The sequence below is a fragment of the Pseudophryne corroboree genome, chromosome 5 (genome assembly GCF_028390025.1).
Source record: "Pseudophryne corroboree isolate aPseCor3 chromosome 5, aPseCor3.hap2, whole genome shotgun sequence".
NCBI classification, from domain to species: domain Eukaryota; kingdom Metazoa; phylum Chordata; class Amphibia; order Anura; family Myobatrachidae; genus Pseudophryne; species Pseudophryne corroboree.
This window is the reverse complement of record NC_086448.1, coordinates 751831492-751851414: the sequence shown is the minus strand read 5'-3', so window position 1 is coordinate 751851414 and position 19923 is coordinate 751831492. Positions and strand designations below refer to the sequence as shown.

Here is a 19923-nt window from a genome sequence, read left to right as displayed (position 1 = left end):
GGGCAAGCGGGCAAAAAGTTTCCTCTTTTCTGCCCCGTGACAGAGGGAGAGGAAAATAGGCTGCAGAAATCAGCCAGTTCCCAGGAACAGAAGCCCTCTCCCGCCTCTGCCAAGCCCTTAGTATGACGCTGGGGCTTTACAAGCAGAATCAGGCACGGTGGAGGCCCGTCTCAATGAATTTCAGCGCGCAGTGGGCTCACTCGCAAGTAGACCCCTGGATCCTTCAGGTGATATCTCAGGGGTACAAATTGGAATTCGAGACGTCTCCCCCTCGCCGTTTTCCTAAAGTCGGCTTTACCGACGTCTCCCTCTGACAGGGAGGCTGTTTTGGAAGCCATTCACAAGCTGTATTCCCAGCAGGTGATAATCAAGGTACCCCTCCTGCAACAGGGAACGGGGTATTATTCCACACTGTTGTGGTACCGAAGCCGGACGGCTCGGTGAGACCGATTCTAAATCAAAAATCTTTGAACACTTACATACGGAGGTTCAAATTCAAGTTGGAGTCACTCAGAGCAGTGATTGCGAACCTGGAAGAAGGGGACTACATGATGTCTCGGGACATCAAGGATGCTTACCTTCATGTCCCAATTTACCCTTCTCACCAAGGGTACCTCAGGTTTGTGGTACAGAACTGTCACTATCGGTTTCAGACGCTGCCGTTTGGATGGTCCACGGCACCCCGGGTCTTTACCAAGGTAACGGCCGAAATGATGATACTCCTTCGAGGGAAGGGAGTTTTAGTTATCCCTTACTTGGATGATCTCCTGATAAGGGTAAGATCCAGAGAACAGTTGGAGGTCGGTGTAGCACTATCTCAGGTAGTGTTGCGGCAGCACGGTTGGATTCTCAATATTCCAAAATCGCAGCTGGTTCCGACGACTCGTCTTCTGTTCCTAGGGATGATCCTGGACACAGTCCAGAAAAAGGTGTTTCTCCCGGAGGAGAAAGCCAGGGAGTTATCCGAGCTAGTCGGGAACCTCCTAAAACCGAGCCAAGTCTCAGTGCATCAATGCACAAGGGTTCTGGGAAAAATGGTGGCTTCCTACGAAGCAATCCCATTCGGCAGATTCCACGCAAGAACTTTCCAGTGGGACCTGCTGGACAAATGGTCCGGGTCGCATCTTCAGATGCATCAGCGGATAACCCTGTCACCAAGGACAAGGGTGTCCCTCCTGTGGTGGTTGCAGAGTGCTCATCTTCTAGAGGGCCGCAGATTCGGCATTCAGGACTGGGTCCTGGTGACCACGGATGCCAGCCTGCGAGGCTGCGGAGCAGTCACACAGGGAAGGAATTTCCAGGGCTTATGGTCAAGCCTGGAGACATCACTTCACATAAATATCCTGAAGCTAAGGGCCATTTACAATGCTCTAAGCTTAGCAAGACCTCTGCTTCAAGGTCAGCCGGTGTTGATCCAGTCGGACAACATCACAGCAGTCACCCACGTAAACAGACAGGGTGGCACAAGAAGCAGGAGGGCAATGGCAGAAGCTGCAAGGATTCTTTGCTGGGCGGAAAATCATGTGATAGCACTGTCAGCAGTGTTCATTCCGGGAATGGACAACTGGGAAGCAGACTTCCTCAGCAGATCAGGCAATAGCTGTAGACGCTCTGGTAACACCGTGGGTGTACCGGTCAGTGTATGTGTTCCATCCTCTGCCTCTCATACACAAGGTACTGAGAATTATAAGATGGAGAGGAGTAAGCACTATATTTGTGACTCCGGATTGGCCAAGAAGGACTTGGTAACCGGAACTTCAAGAGATGCTCACGGAGGATCCGTGGCCTCTACCTCTAAGAAGGGACCTGCTCCAGCAAGGACCCTGTCTGTTCCAAGACTTACCGCGGCTGCGTTTGACGGCATGGCGGTTAAACGCCGGATCCTGAAGGAAAAAGGCATTCCGGATGAAGTCATCCCTATCCTGATCAAAGCCAGGAAGGATGTAACCGCAAAACATTATCACCGCATTTGGCGAAAATATGTTGCGTGGTGCGAGGCCAGTAAGGCCGACGGAGCAATTTCAACTGGGTCGATTCCTACATTTCCTGCAAACAGGAGTGTCTATGGGCCTGAAATTGGGGTCCATTAAGGTTCAAATTTCGGCCCTGTCAATTTTCTTCCAAAAAGAACTAGCTTCAGTCCCTGAAGTTCAGACGTTTGTAAAAGGGGTACTGTATATACAGCCTCCTTTTGTGCCTCCAGTGGCACCTTGGGATCTCAATGTAGTTTTTGGGTTCCAAAAGTCACATTGGTTTGAACCACTTAAATCTGTGGAGTTAAAATATCTCACATGGAAGGTGGTCATGCTGTTGGCCCTGGCCTGGGCCAGGCGCGTGTCAGAATTGGCGGCTTTATCCTGTAAAAGCCCTTATCTGATTTTCCATTCGGACAGGGCGGAATTGAGGACTCATCCTCAGTTTCTCCCTAAGGTGGTTTCAGCGTTTCACCTGAACCAACCTATGGTGGTGCCTGCGGCTACTAGGGACTTGGAGGACTCCAAGTTGCTAGACGTTGTCAGGGCCCTGAAAATATGTTTCCAGGACGGCTGGAGTCAGAAAATCTGACTCGCTGTTTATCCTGTATGCACCCAACAAGCTGGGTGCTCCTGCTTCTAAGCAGACTATTGCTCGTTGGATTTGTAGTACAATTCAGCTTGCACATTCTGTGGCAGGCCTGCCACAGCCAAAAATCTGTAAATGCCCACTCCACAAGGGAGGTGGGCTCATCTTGGGCGGCTGCCCGAAGGGTCTCGGCTTTACAACTTTGCCGAGCAGCTACTTGGTCAGGAGCAAATTTGTTTGTAAAATTCTACAAATTTGATATCCTGGCTGAGGAGGACCTGGAGTTCTCTCATTTGGTGCTGCAGAGTCATCCGCACTCTCCCGCCCGTTTGGGAGCTTTGGTATAATCCCCATGGTCCTTACGGAGTTCCCAGCATCCACTAGGACGTCAGAGAAAATAAGAATTTACTTACCGATAATTCTATTTCTCGTAGTCCGTAGTGGATGCTGGGCGCCCATCCCAAGTGCGGATTGTCTGCAATACTGGTACATAGTTATTGTTACCAAAAAATCGGGTTATTGCTGTAGTGAGCCATCTTTTCTAGAGGCTCCTCTGTTATCATGCTGTTAATTGGGTTTAGATCACAAGTTATATGGTGTGATTGGTGTGGCTGGTATGAGTCTTACCCGGGATTCAAAATCCTTCCTTATTGTGTACGCTCGTCCGGGCACAGTATCCTAACTGAGGCTTGGAGGAGGGTCATAGGGGGAGGAGCCAGTGCACACCAGGTAGTACTAAAGCTTTTACTTTTGTGCCCAGTCTCCTGCGGAGCCTCTATTCCCCATGGTCCTTACGGAGTCCCCAGCATCCACTACGGACTACGAGAAATAGAATTATCGGTAAGTAAATTCTTATTTTCCCATCATGTACATCTTTCCTCCAAGCTCACTGACTCTGAATTCTCTGCATGTTGTAGGAAGGCACAGTGATGCTAGTGGCTCCAGATTGGCCGTGACGGGCTTGTTATGCAGATTTTCTCTAGCGTCCTAGTGGATGCTGGGGACTCCGTAAGGACCATGGGGAATAGACGGGCTCCGCAGGAGACTGGGCACTCTAAGAAAGATTTAGTACTACTGGTGTGCACTGGCTCCTCCCTCTATGCCCCTCCTCCAGACCTCAGTTAGAATCTGTGCCCGGACAGAGCTGGGTGCATTTTAGTGAGCTCTCCTGAGCTTGCTAATAAGAAAGTATTTTAGTTAGGTTTTTTATTTTCAGAGAGCTTCTGCTGGCAACAGGCTCTCTGCTACGTGGGACTGAGGGGAGAGAAGCAAACCTACTAACTGCGGCTAGGTTGCGCTTCTTAGGCTACTGGACACCATTAGCTCCAGAGGGATCGAACACAGGAACCTAACCTTGGTCGTCCGTTCCCGGAGCCGCGCCGCCGTCCCCCTCGCAGAGCCAGAAGACAGAAGCCGGCGGGTTGAAGAAAGAAGACGTCAAAATCGGCGGCAGAAGACTCCTGTCTTCATATGAGGTAGCGCACAGCACTGCAGCTGTGCGCCATTGCTCCCACACTAACCCACACATTCCGGTCACTGTAGGGTGCAGGGCACAGGGGGGGGCGCCCTGGGCAGCAATTCAGTACCTCCTGGCAAAAGCAGCATATATACAGTTGGACACTGTAATATGCATGAGCCCCCGCCATTATTTTTACACAAAATCGCGGGACAGAAGCCCGCCGCTGAGGGGGCGGGGCCTTCTTCCTCAGCACTCACCAGCGCCATTTTCTCTCCACAGCTCTGCTGAGAGGAAGCTCCCCAGGCTCTCACCTGCAGAAGCACGATAGAGAGGGTGAAAAAGAGAGGGGGGGCACATAAATTTGGCGTAAAAACAATATATACAGCAGCTACTGGGTTAACACTAAGTTACTGTGTGATTCCTGGGTCATATAGCGCTGGGGTGTGTGCTGGCATACTCTCTCTCTGTTTCTCCAAAGGGCCTTGTGGGGGAACTGTCTTCAAATAGAGCATCCCCTGTGTGTGTGTGTGTGTGTGGTGTCGGTACGTGTTTTGACATGTCTGAGGTAAAAGGCTCCCCTAAGGAGGAGATAGAGCAAATATGTGTGTGAGAGGGTGTCTCCGTCGACAACGCCGACACCTGTTTGGATATGTAAGTGCTAAGGTGAATTTTTTGCACAAAAGATTAGAGAACAGACAGGAAATCTACCCATGTCTGTCCCTATGTCACAGAGACCTTCAGAGTCTCACAATGCTCACTATCCAAAATAATAAACACTGATATCGACACGGAGTTTGACTCCAGTGTCGACTACGATAATGCAAAGTTACAGCCAATATGGCAGAAAGGTATTCAATATATGAGTATTGTAATAAAAGATGATTTGCATATCACTGATGACTCATTTGTCCCTGACACAAGGGTACACATGTTAAGGGGAAGAAAGCTGAGGTAAATTTCCCTCCTCTCATGAGGAAAAAGAGCGGGAATCTCCAGACAAGAGACTGCAGCTTCCCACAAAATTCTCAGGTAGTATCCTTTCCCCACTAGGGCCAGGATGTGATGGGAATCTTCCCCTAGGGTGTCACGTTTGCCCAGAAGGTAGCACTAGCTATTCTCCGGGATCCTGCAGATGGCGTGCACATTCTGGTACACTACTCAGACCGGCGATTGTGTCGGCATGGGTTTATAGTGCTGTGGCAGCGTGGACAGGTACCTTATCAGCAGAGATTGAGACCCTAGTATGCATATAGATATATATATGTATGTGTATATATATGTATGTGTGTATATGTATATATATATGTATATATATATATATATATATATATATTAAAGATGCTGTCTTAAGAGATATGTATATATAAAACATGCCCAAAGAGACATGAGTATACTGGGTCCTAGAGTCAAAGCTATGTCGATTTCTGCTTGACGTGTCTTGTAGAATATGCAGTGGACAGATGATGCCGACTTAAGAGGCATATGGAAGGCTGAGGATTGTGTGGAGACGGGTTCTCGGACCTGGTCTCCACAGCTATAGCTGGTAATTCTGATATTTTGCCTTATATTCCTGCACAGCCTAGGAAAGCACGACCTTATCAAATGCAGCCTTTCGAATAAAGAAACAAGAAAGTCCGAGGTGCGTCCTTTCTTGCCAGAGGCGGGGGCAGAGGAAAGAAGCTGTACAACACAGCTAGTTACCAGGAACAGAAGTCCTCCCCGGCCTCTACAAAAATCCACCGCATGTCGCTGGGGCTCCACAGGCGGAGCTGGGCCCGGTGGGGGCACGCCTTCGTAAATTCAGCCACAAGTGGGTTCACTCCCTGTTAGATCTCTGGGCAATAGATATTGTGTCTCAGGGATACAAGCTGGACTTTGAGAAGATGCCCCCTCACCGACGGCCCTGCCGGCTTCCCCCCACGAGAGGGAAACAGTGTTAACTGCAATTCACAAATTGTAGCTTCAACAGGTAGTGGTCAAGGTACCCCTCCTTCAACAAGGAGGGGGTTATTATTCGACCATGTTGTAGTCCCGAAACCAGACTGTTCGGTCGGACCCATATTGAATTTAAAATCCCTGAACATATACCTGAAAAGGTTCAAGTTCAAGATGGAATCGCTAAGAGCGGTCATTGCAAGCCTGAAAGGGGGAGATTTTATGGTGACTCGGGACATAAAGGATGCATACCTTCATGTCCCCATTTATCCACCTCATCAGGCGTACCTCAGAATTGCGGTACGGGATTGTCATTACCAATTTCAGACGTTGCCGTTTGGTCTTTCCACGGCCTTGAGAATATTCACCAAGGTAATGGCGGAAATGATGGTGCTCCTGCGGAAGCAAGGTGTCACTATTATCACGTACTTGGACGATCTCATAAAAGCGAGATCAAGAGAGCAGTTGCTGAACAGCGTATCACTTTCTCTGGAAGTGTAACGGCAACACAGCTGGATTCTATATATTCCAAAGTCGCAGTTGGTTCTTAAAGCTCATCTGCCTCTCCTAGGCATGATCCTAGACACAGACCAGAAAAGGGTTTATCTCCCGATAGAGAGAGCTCAGGAGCTTGTGACACTGGTCAGGAATCTATTAAAACCAAAACAGGGGTCAGTGCATCACTGCACTCGAGTCCTGGGAAGGAGGGTGGCATCATAAGAGGCCATTCCCTTTGGCAGGTTCCATACGAGGACCTTCCAATGGGACTTACTGGACAAGTGGTCCGGATCACATCTTCAGATGCATCGGTTAATCACCCTATCCCCCAGAGCAAGGGTGTCTCTCCTGTGGTGGCTGCAGAGTGCTCATCTTCTCGAAGGTCGCAGATTCGGCATTCAGGACTGGGTCCTGGTGACCACGGATGCAAGCCACCGAGGGTGGGGGGGCAGTCACACAGGAAAGAAATTTCCAAGGGCTGTGGTCAAGGCAGGAGACTTGCCTTCACATCATTATCCTGGAACTGAGGGCCATATACAACGCCCTAAGTCAAGCGGAGACCCTGCTTCGCGACCAACCGGTTCTGATTCAGTCAGACAATATCACCGCAGTGGCTCATGTAAACCGCCAAGGCGGCACAAGGAGCAGGGTGGCGATGGTAGAAGCCACCAGAATTCTTCGCTGGGCGGAGAATCACGTAAGAGCACTGTCAGCAGTGTTCATTCCGGGAGTGGACAACTGGGAAGCATACTTCCTCAGCAGGAACGACCTCCACCCGGGAGAGTGGGGACTTCATCAAGAAGTCTTCGCGCAGATTGTAGGTCGGTGGGAACTGCCACAGGTGGGCATGATGGCATCCCGCCTCAACAAAAATCTACAGAGGTATTGCGCCAGGTCAAGAGACTCTCAGGCGATAGCTGTAGACGCACTGGTGACACCGTGGATGTTCCAGTCGGTTTATGTATTTCCTCCTTTTCCTCTCTTACCCAAGGTGCTGAGAATCATAAGGAAAAGAGGAGTGAGAACAATACTCATTGTTCCGGATTGGCCAAAAAGGACTTGGTATCCAGAGCTGCAAGAAATGCTCACAGAGGACCCATGGCCTCTGCCTCTAGGGCAGGATCTGTTGCAGCAGGGACCTTGTATGTTCCAAGACTTACCGCAGCTGCATTTGACGGCATGGCGGTTGGACGCCGGATCCTAGTAGAAAAGAGGGATTCCGGATGAGGTTATTCCTACGCTGATAAGGGCTAGGAAGGACGTGACGGCTAAACATTATCACCGTATACGGCGAAAATATGTTGCTGGGTGTGAGGCCAGGAATGCCTCTACAGAGGAATTCCAGCTGGGCCGTTTCCTTCACTTCCTACAGTCGGGAGTGACTTTGGGCCTAGAATTGGGGTCCATTAAGGTCCAGATTTCGGCCCTATCCATTTTCTTTCATAAAAAAAAAACAAAACTAGCTTCTCTACTGAAGTTCAGACGTTTTTAAAGGGAGTGCTGCATATTCAGCCCCCTTTTTGTGCCACCAGTGGCACCTTGGGATCTTAACGTGGTGTTGAGTTTCCTGAAATCTCACTGGTTTGAGCCGCTTAAGACCGTGGAGTTAAAATATCTCACGTGGAAAGTGGTCAAGAATTGGCGGCTTTGTCATGTAAAAGCCCCTATCTGGTTTTCCATATGGACAGGGCAGAATTAGGGACTCGTCCGCAATTTCTGCCAAAGGTGGTGTCATCTTTTCATTTGAACCAACCTATTGTGGTGTCTGCGGCTACTCGTGACTTGGAGGATTCCAAGTTACTAGATGTAGTCAGGGCTTTGAAGATTTTTGTAGCCAGAACGGCTGGAGTCAGGAAACCTGATTCGCTGTTTATCCTGTATGCATCCAACAAGCTGGGTGCTCCTGCTTCAAAGCAAACTATTGCTCGCTGGATCTGTAACACAATTCAGCAGGCTCATTCTGCGGCTGGCTTGCCGCCTCCAAAATCAGTAAAAGCCCATTCCACAAAGAAGGTGGGCTCTTCTTGGGCGGCTGCCCGAGGGGTCTCGGCATTACAGCTTTGCCGAGCAGCTACTTGGTCGGGTTCAAACACTTTTGCAAAGTTCTACAAGTTTGATACCCTGGCTGAGGAGGACCTTGTGTTTGCTCATTCGGTGCTGCAGAGTCATTCGCACTCTCCCGCCCGTTTGGGAGCTTTGGTATAATCCCCATGGTCCTTACGGAGTCCCCAGCATCCACTAGGACGTTAGAGAAAATAAGATTTTACTCACCGGTAAATCTATTTCTCGTAGTCCGTAGTGGATGCTGGGCGCCCGTCCCAAGTGCGGACTTCTTCTGCAATACTTGTATATAGTTATTGCCTAAATAAGGGTTATGTTATGGTTGCATCAGGTTTGTCTGATGCTCTGTTGTTGTTCATACTGTTGACTGGGTATGTTATCAAGTTATACGGCGTGATTGGTGTGGCTGGTATGAGTCTTACCCTGGATTCCAAAATCCTTTCCTTATAATGTCAGCTCTTCCGGGCACAGTTTCCTTAACAGGTCTGGAGGAGGGGCATAGAGGGAGGAGCCAGTGCACACCAGTAGTACTAAATCTTTCTTAGAGTGCCCAGTCTCCTGCGGAGCCCGTCTATTCCCCATGGTCCTTACGGAGTCCCCAGCATCGACTACGGACTACGAGAAATAGATTTACCGGTGAGTAAAATCTTATTTTCTAGGCCTCTCCATTGATGCTCCTCTTGTGTCTTCCTCTATGGTTGTATCTTCTGTCTCAGGGCCCGTGCTTCCATTCTTGATCTGGCCTGTCTTGATTTGACGGGTGGCTCTTGAGACCTCCGTTCTAAGAGCTAATGGTTCTCACGGTCGGTCTTTCATACCATGCTTAATGCCTGGAAGCCATCTTCTGCCTGAATTTGTCACAGTATTTGGAGGACCTACTTTAGCTGGTGTCCGGCTCAAGGCTTCAACCCCGGATCATTCTGACTCTTGCGAGTCCTGTCTTGCAGGTGGGTCTGTATTTGAGCCTCTGCCTTTCCTCATTAAAAGTACTGGTTTCAGCCATTTCTGTCCTATTCCACCGGCAGATTGCAATGTTGCCTGATGTACAGACTTTTTGCAGGGTGTCCTCCATGTACATCCTCTGTATATTCCCCCAGGAGCTCCGTGGAACTTATCTTTGGTTCTTTAGTCGTTCCTTTTTGAGCCTTTGGACATGGTAGACATCCGCTGGCTTACATGGAAAACAATATTCCTCTAAGCCGTTGCATCAGCCTGTAGAGTCTCTGACTTGACTGCATTGTCTTGTCACCTTTTTATTTTTCATTTGAACTGGTCTGTTATTAGGATGCAATTGGGCTACCTCCCTAAGATACTTTTCAGATTTCACGTCAACCAGGAGATTGTGGTCCCTTCTTTCTAAGTAGCGTATTCCTCGCCGGAGGAGTCCTACTGGGATGTCGTGCGGGCCTTCCAAATTACAGTGCACAAACATTAAAAATGGATCCTCTTTGTCCTGTAAGACCTTCACAAACTGAGCTGGCCAGCTGCTAAGCAGACTTTGGCAAGTTGGCTCCATTTGTCTAACCACCAAGCTTTATTCTGCAGTGGACATTCCTGTCCCTGCTGTGGTGACATTGCATTCCACCTGGTCAGTGGGGACTTCTTGGGTAGCATGGCGTGGCGCCTCAGCGGAGCAGCTTTGTAAAGTAGACACTTTGTTCTCTGCCCATAAATTCATCAGGGTCTATTCCTTTGACCCCTTGCCTCCACAGAGGTGGCCTTTGGGTGTAATGAAAAGGACTTAACACGCAAGTACATATATATATTTCTCTATCGTCCTAGTGGATGCTGGGGTTCCTGAAAGGACCATGGGGAATAGCGGCTCCGCAGGAGACAGGGCACAAAAAGTAAAGCTTTCCGATCAGGTGGTGTGCACTGGCTCCTCCCCCTATGACCCTCCTCCAAGCCTCAGTTAGATTTTTGTGCCCGGCCGAGAAGGGTGCAATCTAGGTGGCTCTCCTAAAGAGCTGCTTAGAGAAAGTTTAGCTTAGGTTTTTTATTTTACAGTGAGTCCTGCTGGCAACAGGATCACTGCAACGAGGGACTTAGGGGAGAAGAAGTGAACTCACCTGCGTGCAGGATGGATTGGCTTCTTGGCTACTGGACATCAGCTCCAGAGGGACGATCACAGGTACAGCCTGGATGGTCACCGGAGCCTCGCCGCCGGCCCCCTTGCAGATGCTGAAACATGAAGAGGTCCAGAATCGGCGGCAGAAGACTCCTCAGTCTTCTAAAGGTAGCGCACAGCACTGCAGCTGTGCGCCATTTTCCTCTCAGCACACTTCACACGGCAGTCACTGAGGGTGCAGGGCGCTGGGAGGGGAGCGCCCTGGGAGGCAAATGAAAACCTATTTGGCTAAAAAATACCTCACATATAGCCTCCGGGGGCTATATGGAGATATTTAACCCCTGCCAGAATACACTAAAGAGCGGGAGACGAGCCCGCCGAAAAAGGGGCGGGGCCTATCTCCTCAGCACACAGCGCCATTTTCCTTACACAGCTCCGCTGGTCAGGACGGCTCCCAGGTCTCTCCCCTGCACTGCACTACAGAAACAGGGTAAAACAAGAGAGGGGGGGCAAAATAGTGGCAAAAATTATATTATAAAAGCAGCTATACAGGGAGCACTTATTATAAGGCTATCCCTGTCATATATAGCGCTTTTGGTGTGTGCTGGCAAACTCTCCCTCTGTCTCCCCAAAGGGCTAGTGGGGTCCTGTCTTCGTTAAGAGCATTCCCTGTGTGTCTGCTGTGTGTCGGTACGTGTGTGTCGACATGTATGAGGACGATATTGGTGTGGAGGCGGAGCAATTGCCAAATATGGGGATGTCACCTCCTAGGGGGTCGACACCAGAATGGATGCCTTTATTTATGGAATTACGGGATAGTGTCAACACGCTAAAGCAGTCGTTTGACGACATGAGACGGCCGGACAATCAGTTAGTGCCTGTCCAGGCGCCTCAAACACCGTCAGGGGCTGTAAAACGCCCTTTGCCTCAGTCGGTCGACACAGACCCAGACACAGGCACTGATTCCAGTGGCGACGGTGACGAATCAACCGTATTTTCCAGTAGGGCCACACGTTATATGATTTTGGCAATGAAGGAGGCGTTACATTTAGCTGATACTACAGGTACCACTAAACAGGGTATTACGTGGGGTGTGAAAAAACTACCTATAGTTTTTCCTGAATCAGAAGAACTAAATGATGTATGTGATGAAGCGTGGGTTGCCCCCGATAAAAAGATGCTAATTTCAAAGAAGTTATTGGCTTTATACCCTTTCCCGCCAGAGGTTAGGGCGCGCTGGGAAACACCTCCTAGGGTGGACAAGGCGCTCACACGCTTATCTAAACAAGTGGCGTTACCCTCTCCTGAGACGGCCGCACTTAAAGATCCAGCAGATAGGAGGATGGAAAACATCCAAAAAAGTATATACACACATACAGGTGTTATACTACGACCAGCTATAGCGACAGCCTGGATGTGCAGTGCTGGAGTAGCTTGGTCAGAGTCCCTGATTGAAAATATTGATACCCTGGATAGGGACAATGTTTTACTGTCTTTAGAGCAAATAAAGGATGCATTTCTTTATATGCGTGATGCACAGAGGGATATCTGCACACTGGCATCACGGGTAAGTGCTATGTCCATTTCGGCCAGAAGAAGTTTATGGACGCGACAGTGGTCAGGCGATGCGGACTCAAAACGGCATATGGAAGTTTTGCCGTATAAAGGGGAGGAGTTATTTGGAGTCGGTCTATCAGATTTGGTGGCCACGGCTACAGCCGGGAAATCCACCTTTTTACCTCAAGCTACTCCCCAACAGAAAAAGACACCGACTTTTCAACCGCAGCCCTTTCGTTCCTTTAAAAACAAGAGAGCAAAGGGATATTCATATCTGCCACGAGGCAGAGGAAGGGGGAAGAGACACCAACAGGCAGCTCCTTCCCAGGAACAGAAGCCCTCCCCCGCTTCTACAAAAGCCTCAGCATGACGCTGGGGCTTCTCAAGCGGACTCGGGGGCGGTGGGCGGTCGTCTCAAGAATTTCAGCGCGCAGTGGGCTCACTCGCAGGTAGATCCCTGGATCCTGCAGATAATATCTCAGGGGTACAGGTTGGAACTAGAGACAGATCCGCCTCGCCGTTTCCTGAAGTCTGCTTTACCAACGTCCCCCTCCGAAAGGGTGACGGTTTTGGAAGCCATTCACAAGCTGTACTCTCAGCAGGTGATAGTCAAGGTACCTCTTCTACAACAGGGAAAGGGGTATTATTCCACTCTATTTGTGGTACCGAAGCCGGACGGCTCGGTAAGACCTATTCTAAATCTGAAGTCCTTGAACCTGTACATAAAGAAGTTCAAGTTCAAAATGGAGTCACTCAGAGCAGTGATAGCGAACCTGGAAGAAGGGGACTTTATGGTGTCCTTGGACATCAAGGATGCGTACCTCCACGTTCCAATTTACCCCTCACACCAGGGGTACCTCAGGTTCGTTGTACAAAACTGTCACTATCAGTTTCAGACGCTGCCGTTCGGATTGTCCACGGCACCTCGGGTCTTTACAAAGGTAATGGCCGAGATGATGATTCTTCTTCGAAGAAAAGGCGTATTAATTATCCCATACTTGGACGATCTCCTTATAAGGGCAAGGTCCAGAGAACAGCTAGAGATGGGATTAGCACTGTCTCAAGAAGTGCTAAAACAGCACGGCTGGATTCTGAATATTCCAAAATCCCAGTTAATGCCGACAACTCGTCTGCTGTTCCTAGGGATGATTCTGGACACGGTTCAGAAAAAGGGTTTTCTCCCGGAGGAAAAAGCCAAGGAGTTATCCGAGCTTGTCAGGAACCTCCTAAAACCAGGAAAGGTGTCTGTACATCAATGCACAAGAGTCCTGGGAAAAATGGTGGCTTCTTACGAAGCAATTCCATTCGGCAGATTCCATGCACAAATTTTTCAGAGGGATCTGTTGGACAAATGGTCAGGGTCGCATCTTCAGATGCACCAGCGGATAACCCTGTCTCCAAGGACAAGGGTATCTCTTCTGTGGTGGTTGCAGAGTGCTCATCTCTTGGAGGGCCGCAGATTCGGCATACAGGATTGGATCCTGGTGACCACGGACGCCAGCCTGAGAGGCTGGGGAGCAGTCACACAAGGAAGAAACTTCCAGGGAGTGTGGACGAGCCTGGAAACGTCTCTTCACATAAACATTCTGGAACTAAGAGCAATCTACAATGCTCTAAGCCAAAAACCGGTGTTGATCCAGTCGGACAACATCACGGCAGTCGCCCATGTAAACAGACAGGGCGGCACAAGAAGCAGGAGTGCAATGGCAGAAGCTGCAAGGATTCTTCGCTGGGCAGAGAATCATGTGATAGCACTGTCAGCAGTGTTCATCCCGGGAGTGGACAACTGGGAAGCAGACTTCCTCAGCAGACACGACCTTCACCCGGGAGAGTGGGGACTTCATCCAGAAGTCTTCCACATGCTGGTAACCCATTGGGAAAGACCAATGGTGGACATGATGGCGTCTCGCCTCAACAAAAAACTGGACAGGTATTGCGCCAGGTCACCTCTGCCTCTCATACCAAAAGTATTGAGAATTATACGGCAAAGAGGCGTAAGAACGATACTAGTGGTTCCGGATTGGCCAAGAAGGACTTGGTACCCGGAACTTCAAGAGATGATCACGGAAGATCCGTGGCCTCTACCTCTAAGGAGGGACTTGCTTCAGCAGGGTCCCTGTCTGTTTCAAGACTTACCGCGGCTGCGTTTGACGGCATGGCGGTTGAACACCGGATCCTAAAGGAAAAAGGCATGCCGGAAGAAGTCATTCCTACTTTGATTAAAGCAAGGAAGGAAGTAACCGTGCAACACTATCACCGCATTTGGCGAAGATATGTTGCGTGGTGCGAGGATCGGAGTGCTCCGACGGAGGAATTTCAACTGGGTCGATTCCTACATTTCCTGCAATCAGGATTGTCTATGGGTCTCAAATTGGGATCTATTAAGGTTCAAATTTCGGCCCTGTCGATTTTCTTTCAAAAAGAATTGGCTTCAGTTCCTGAAGTCCAGACTTTTGTTAAGGGAGTGCTGCATATACAGCCTCCTGTGGTGCCTCCTGTGGCACCATGGGATCTCAATGTGGTTTTGGAATTTCTAAAATCTCATTGGTTTGAACCACTAAAAAAGGTGGATTTAAAATATCTCACATGGAAAGTGACCATGTTACTAGCCCTGGCTTCGGCCAGGAGAGTGTCAGAACTGGCAGCTTTATCTTACAAAAGCCCATATCTGATTTTCCATTCGGACAGGGCAGAACTGCGGACTCGTCCGCATTTTCTCCCTAAGGTGGTGTCAGCATTTCATCTGAGCCAGCCTATTGTAGTGCCTGCGGCTACAAGTGACTTGGAGGACTCCAAGTTACTGGACGTTGTCAGAGCATTAAAAATATATATTGCAAGGACAGCTGGAGTCAGAAAATCTGACTCGTTGTTTATATTGTATGCACCCAACAAGATGGGTGCTCCTGCGTCTAAGCAGACGATTGCTCGTTGGATCTGTAGCACAATCCAACTTGCACATTCTGTGGCAGGCCTGCCACAGCCTAAATCTGTTAAGGCCCACTCCACAAGGAAGGTGGGCTCATCTTGGGCGGCTGCCCGAGGGGTCTCGGCATTACAACTTTGCCGAGCAGCTACGTGGTCAGGGGAGAACACGTTTGTAAAATTTTACAAATTTGATACTCTGGCTAAGGAGGACCTGGAGTTCTCTCATTCGGTGCTGCAGAGTCATCCGCACTCTCCCGCCCGTTTGGGAGCTTTGGTATAATCCCCATGGTCCTTTCAGGAACCCCAGCATCCACTAGGACGATAGAGAAAATAAGAATTTACTTACCGATAATTCTATTTCTCGGAGTCCGTAGTGGATGCTGGGCGCCCATCCCAAGTGCGGATTATCTGCAATAATTGTACATAGTTATTGTTAACTAATTCGGGTTATTGTTTAGGAAGCCATCTTTCAGAGGCTCCTCTGTTATCATACTGTTAACTGGGTTTTGATCACAAGTTGTACGGTGTGATTGGTGTGGCTGGTATGAGTCTTACCCGGGATTCAAAATTCCTCCCTTATTGTGTACGCTCGTCCGGGCACAGTACCTAACTGAGGCTTGGAGGAGGGTCATAGGGGGAGGAGCCAGTGCACACCACCTGATCGGAAAGCTTTACTTTTTGTGCCCTGTCTCCTGCGGAGCCGCTATTCCCCATGGTCCTTTCAGGAACCCCAGCATCCACTACGGACTCCGAGAAATAGAATTATCGGTAAGTAAATTCTTATTTTTTTCTCTATAATGCAAAAGAGGGATAATGGCTACAATCTGGTTTCTGTGCGCACAACTACCATGTTTTAGAAGCTTCAGTAAATCTACCCCGTGAGAAGTTTGCACATCCATACTTGGTCTTCAGTTTTTTGTGTAATGCAGCTCTAATATCTCTAGCTTTTGAAGACGCCAGATGGCTTTTTGTTTAAAGCACAGATTTGAGGGCCTGGATATTTGCTCTGTGAATTGAGGACCTTTCTCAAAGGTTTCTACTGTTTTATTGGTGCAGTAAAAGTTACCTGCTTTTGGAGGAGTTATCTTGGGTTGTTCCACACCACAGCTTGTGGTTATGTATATAGGCCAGATAATTGGAGATCCATTTGCATAGTTTAGGAACAAAGGGAGATTTTGAGCATTGTGAACCCCCCCTATAGACTCTTTAACGTGCTGGCCTCCTAACGCTGTAATCTTTATAGTTATTTGTTTGCTCCTTTTTATAGTGTTGACATTTGTTTCATTAAGAACTTCCTATGTCCTAACAAAGCTAAAATGTCTTTCAGCTAAGTCCGAAGAAAGCTGGGAATCCCCAAAACAAGTGAAAAAGAAGAAAAAGGCCAGGCGGGAAACGTGATTTACTTTCGTCACTGGAACACATGTTCAGGCACTCTTTAAGATTATGCTGTTTATGCAATAATTTGTGAACATGTACAGAATTTTATAAAGAGAAGTCTGCGTTTTTAATAAAACTGCTGCCAACATGACCTCCCTGAAACCGGAGGGAAAAACAAATAGGAACTCGGGATTCATAGAGTAGAAGATGCAGCGGTGGAGAAGCTGAAGATCATGTATTTGCCAACTGAGAACTGTAATTTGCTATAGAAAAGACTAATTCCTGATTTTACAAAATGGTAACCTGTTTACATTCATATTGTGCCCTACCTGAGCGATGCGAGAATGGAACATGCAAGGGTGATTCTGTGAAATAATAGTTCTGCCATCTCATTGACGCCTCCTATCTTACTGTCATTTTAGAATCAATGGCTATTGTTATACGGTAAAATCGTCCTATCCCCAGTGTCATGAACAGTGCAAAAAGTATCATCGGATGCGCATGAGCCTTTAAGCACGGACGGGGAGACTGAATTGTGATCTGATGAATGTATGAACCATTGTTATGTACTCTATATTTTATTTTGCTTAACTAGCCTTGTCATCTTCGTTTTTCTGTTAGCTTTAGCATTTTAATGTGTGAATTTGTGTTCACTTTCTCCCTATCCGATCATGTCCCAAAAAACCATAATTCTTGCACTCTAATAACCATAGTTTGGTTAACAATCATGATTCGGGATGTGGCTGTAGAAACAAAGCAGTCTCCGTTCAGATCGACCATTAATAAGCAAGGCAGACCTTTTTTTTTTTTTTTTGTTTCATCTGCCGGCGTGAACGCTACTGGATTATTTGGGTGGGCATGGCGGCTCCAGACAGCTTTAATTGACGTTGTCAAGACCTCCAGTAATCAGGAATGTTTTTTTACTGCCTTAACCTGTAGTATTTAGATTTCATGAGCGGAATTAGTGTTTTTATAATAAAAATAAATAAATAAATAAACACAAAATACATCTGTAGTTCTAAAAACAAAATCCAAATTTTTTTCCGCCAGCTTTAGACTATTAATTTTGGAAGATGTGTGGGTTTTATCAGCATTTTACAGGCAATGTAATGACATTTTATTAAACTTACAGCTAACTTTGTATCTATACATTGTGCATGGTAAGTTGGACTTTGTAAATAGCCTTACCAAATGATCTCACTAGAGAACCATAGACAAAAAAAGGTAATAGAACGTTCCTTTTGATTCTTGAAAATACAATGTAGAAATAAACTTTAGAACAGTTGTAGCCAATGGTACCGATCCAACAGCTTGGTAGAAACCTAATTTATAAGACTCTAGCATAGTAAGCCTCCATCACTTCTGAAAGAGTCTGTTAATATGATTTGTTTTCTGAATGGTTGACGCATTCAAATATGGAGTGTAGAATAAAAGGAGCCTTCTCTAAGGTGGACCTATTACTGACACACACAGCTGGACACTTTGACTTCTGACCCAACATTCATCAGAATGCTCCTTTATGAACTCAGTGGCGTAAGATGAGAAATGTCTCGTACCTGGTGGTGATAATAGCCAGTCCACATTGTGTGTTGGCAATGTACAATTTTTGTTGTTGTTGTGGGATGGGGGCGATTATGATAAACTATTAAGCAATTTTTTACACAGATGTATTAAGAAAAAAAAATGCAATTGAGAAAATCCCAGTTTCAGAAACATGTCATAAGTTTACATGTTGATAACATTTTGTTTAATTCAGTGATATTTCTAAGTTGATTTTGTTTAAATAAATCTTGCAAATTCAGCAAGTGTCTTTGTTTGTGCAGCGCATGTGGGTTTGTAGTTTCAGAACTATAGCACAAATACACTTGCTTGTGTATACCCCTCTGGATGAAACATTTCATGTGTGTGTAAAAGCGTGTACACACGCTGAGATATTTTCTTACGATTTTTGACTATGTAGTCAAAATCGTAAGAAATGTTAGTGCAGATCGCAAGGTAAAAGTCACCTTGCGATGCCGATGCACGGTCGGCACCGCAAGCCTAGATAGACTGTGCAGGCAAGTAAATTTTGACTATCTCGTAGAAAAGTTAGTCAAAATTGACAGTTAGCCAAAATCGCACATAGTCAGTGTCGCAAGCACAGTCATTATGTGCTTGCAATACCGACCTAGCCCCTGTCGCATAGTGAGAATCTGGGTTAGCCCGAATCTCATCGTGTGTATGCACCTTTCTCTGACGTCCTAGTGGATGCTGGGAACTCCGTAAGGACCATGGGTAATAGCGGCTCCGCAGGAGACTGGGCACAAAAGTAAAGCTTTAGGACTACCTGGTGTGCACTGGCTCCTCCCCCTATGACCCTCCTCCAAGCCTCAGTTAGATTTTTGTGCCCGGCCGAGAAGGGTGCACATTAGGGGCTCTCCTGAGCTTCTTAGTGAAAGTTTAGTTTTAGGTTTTTTATTTTCAGTGAGACCTGCTGGCAACAGGCTCACTGCATCGAGGGACTAAGGGGAGAAGAAGTGAACTCACCTGCGTGCAGAGTGGATTGGGCTTCTTAGGCTACTGGACACCATTAGCTCCAGAGGGACCGAACACAGGCCCAGCCTCGGAGCTCGGTCCCAGAGCCGCGCCGCCGGCCCCCTTACAGAGCCAGAAGCAAGAAAAGGTCCGGAAAAAGCGGCGGCAGAAGACATCAGTCTTCAACAAGGTAGCGCACAGCACTGCAGCTGTGCGCCATTGTTACTCAGGCACACTTCACACTCCGGTCACTGAGGGTGCAGGGCGCTAGGGGGGGGGCGCCCTGAGCAGCAATGTAAAACACCTTGGCTGGCATAAATACACCACATATAACCCCCAGGGCTATATGGATGTATTTTAACCCCTGCCAGAACTCACCAAAAAGCGGGAGAAAAGGCCGCCGAGAAGGTGGCGGAGCCTATCTCCTCAGCACACGGGCGCCATTTTCCATCACAGCTCCGCTGGAAGGACGTCTCCCTGACTCTCCCCTGCAGTCCTGCACTACAGAAAAGGGTAAAAAAGAGAGGGGGGCACTAATTTGGCGCAGTTTAATACTAACAGCAGCTATAAAGGGAAAAGCACATTTATAGTGGTATTCCTGTCTATATATAGCGCTCTGGTGTGTGCTGGCATACTCTCCCTCTGTCTCCCCAAAGGGCTAGTGGGGTCCTGTCCTCTATCAGAGCATTCCCTGTGTGTGTGCGGTGTGTCGGTACGATTGTGTCGACATGTTTGAGGAGGAAAATGAGATGGAGGCGGAGCAATTGCCTATTATACAGTTGTCACCCCCTAGGGAGTCGACACCTGAGTGGATGAGCTTATGGAAGGAATTGCGTGACAGTGTCAGCTCTTTAAGACAGACAGTTGACGACATGAGACAGCCGGCTACTCAGCTTGTGCCTGTCCAGGGGTCTCAAACGCCATCAGGGGCTTTAAAACGCCCGTTACCTCAAATGGCAGACACACA

General features: G+C 48.0%; 1 protein-coding gene across 3 annotated transcripts in view; it reads left to right on the top strand.

Moving 5' to 3' along the window:
• MTDH (metadherin) overlaps positions 1–18243 on the top strand; it is a 60428-nt gene extending 42185 nt beyond the window's left edge. For all 3 annotated transcript variants that reach the window (XM_063924157.1, XM_063924154.1, XM_063924155.1), the window contains one exon: positions 16393–18243. In XM_063924157.1, the coding sequence (XP_063780227.1) occupies positions 16393–16463 (71 nt within the window). In that variant the 3' untranslated portion in view covers positions 16464–18243. The remainder of the gene's footprint in view (positions 1–16392) is intronic.
• The last annotated feature ends 1680 nt before the right edge of the window (positions 18244–19923 follow it).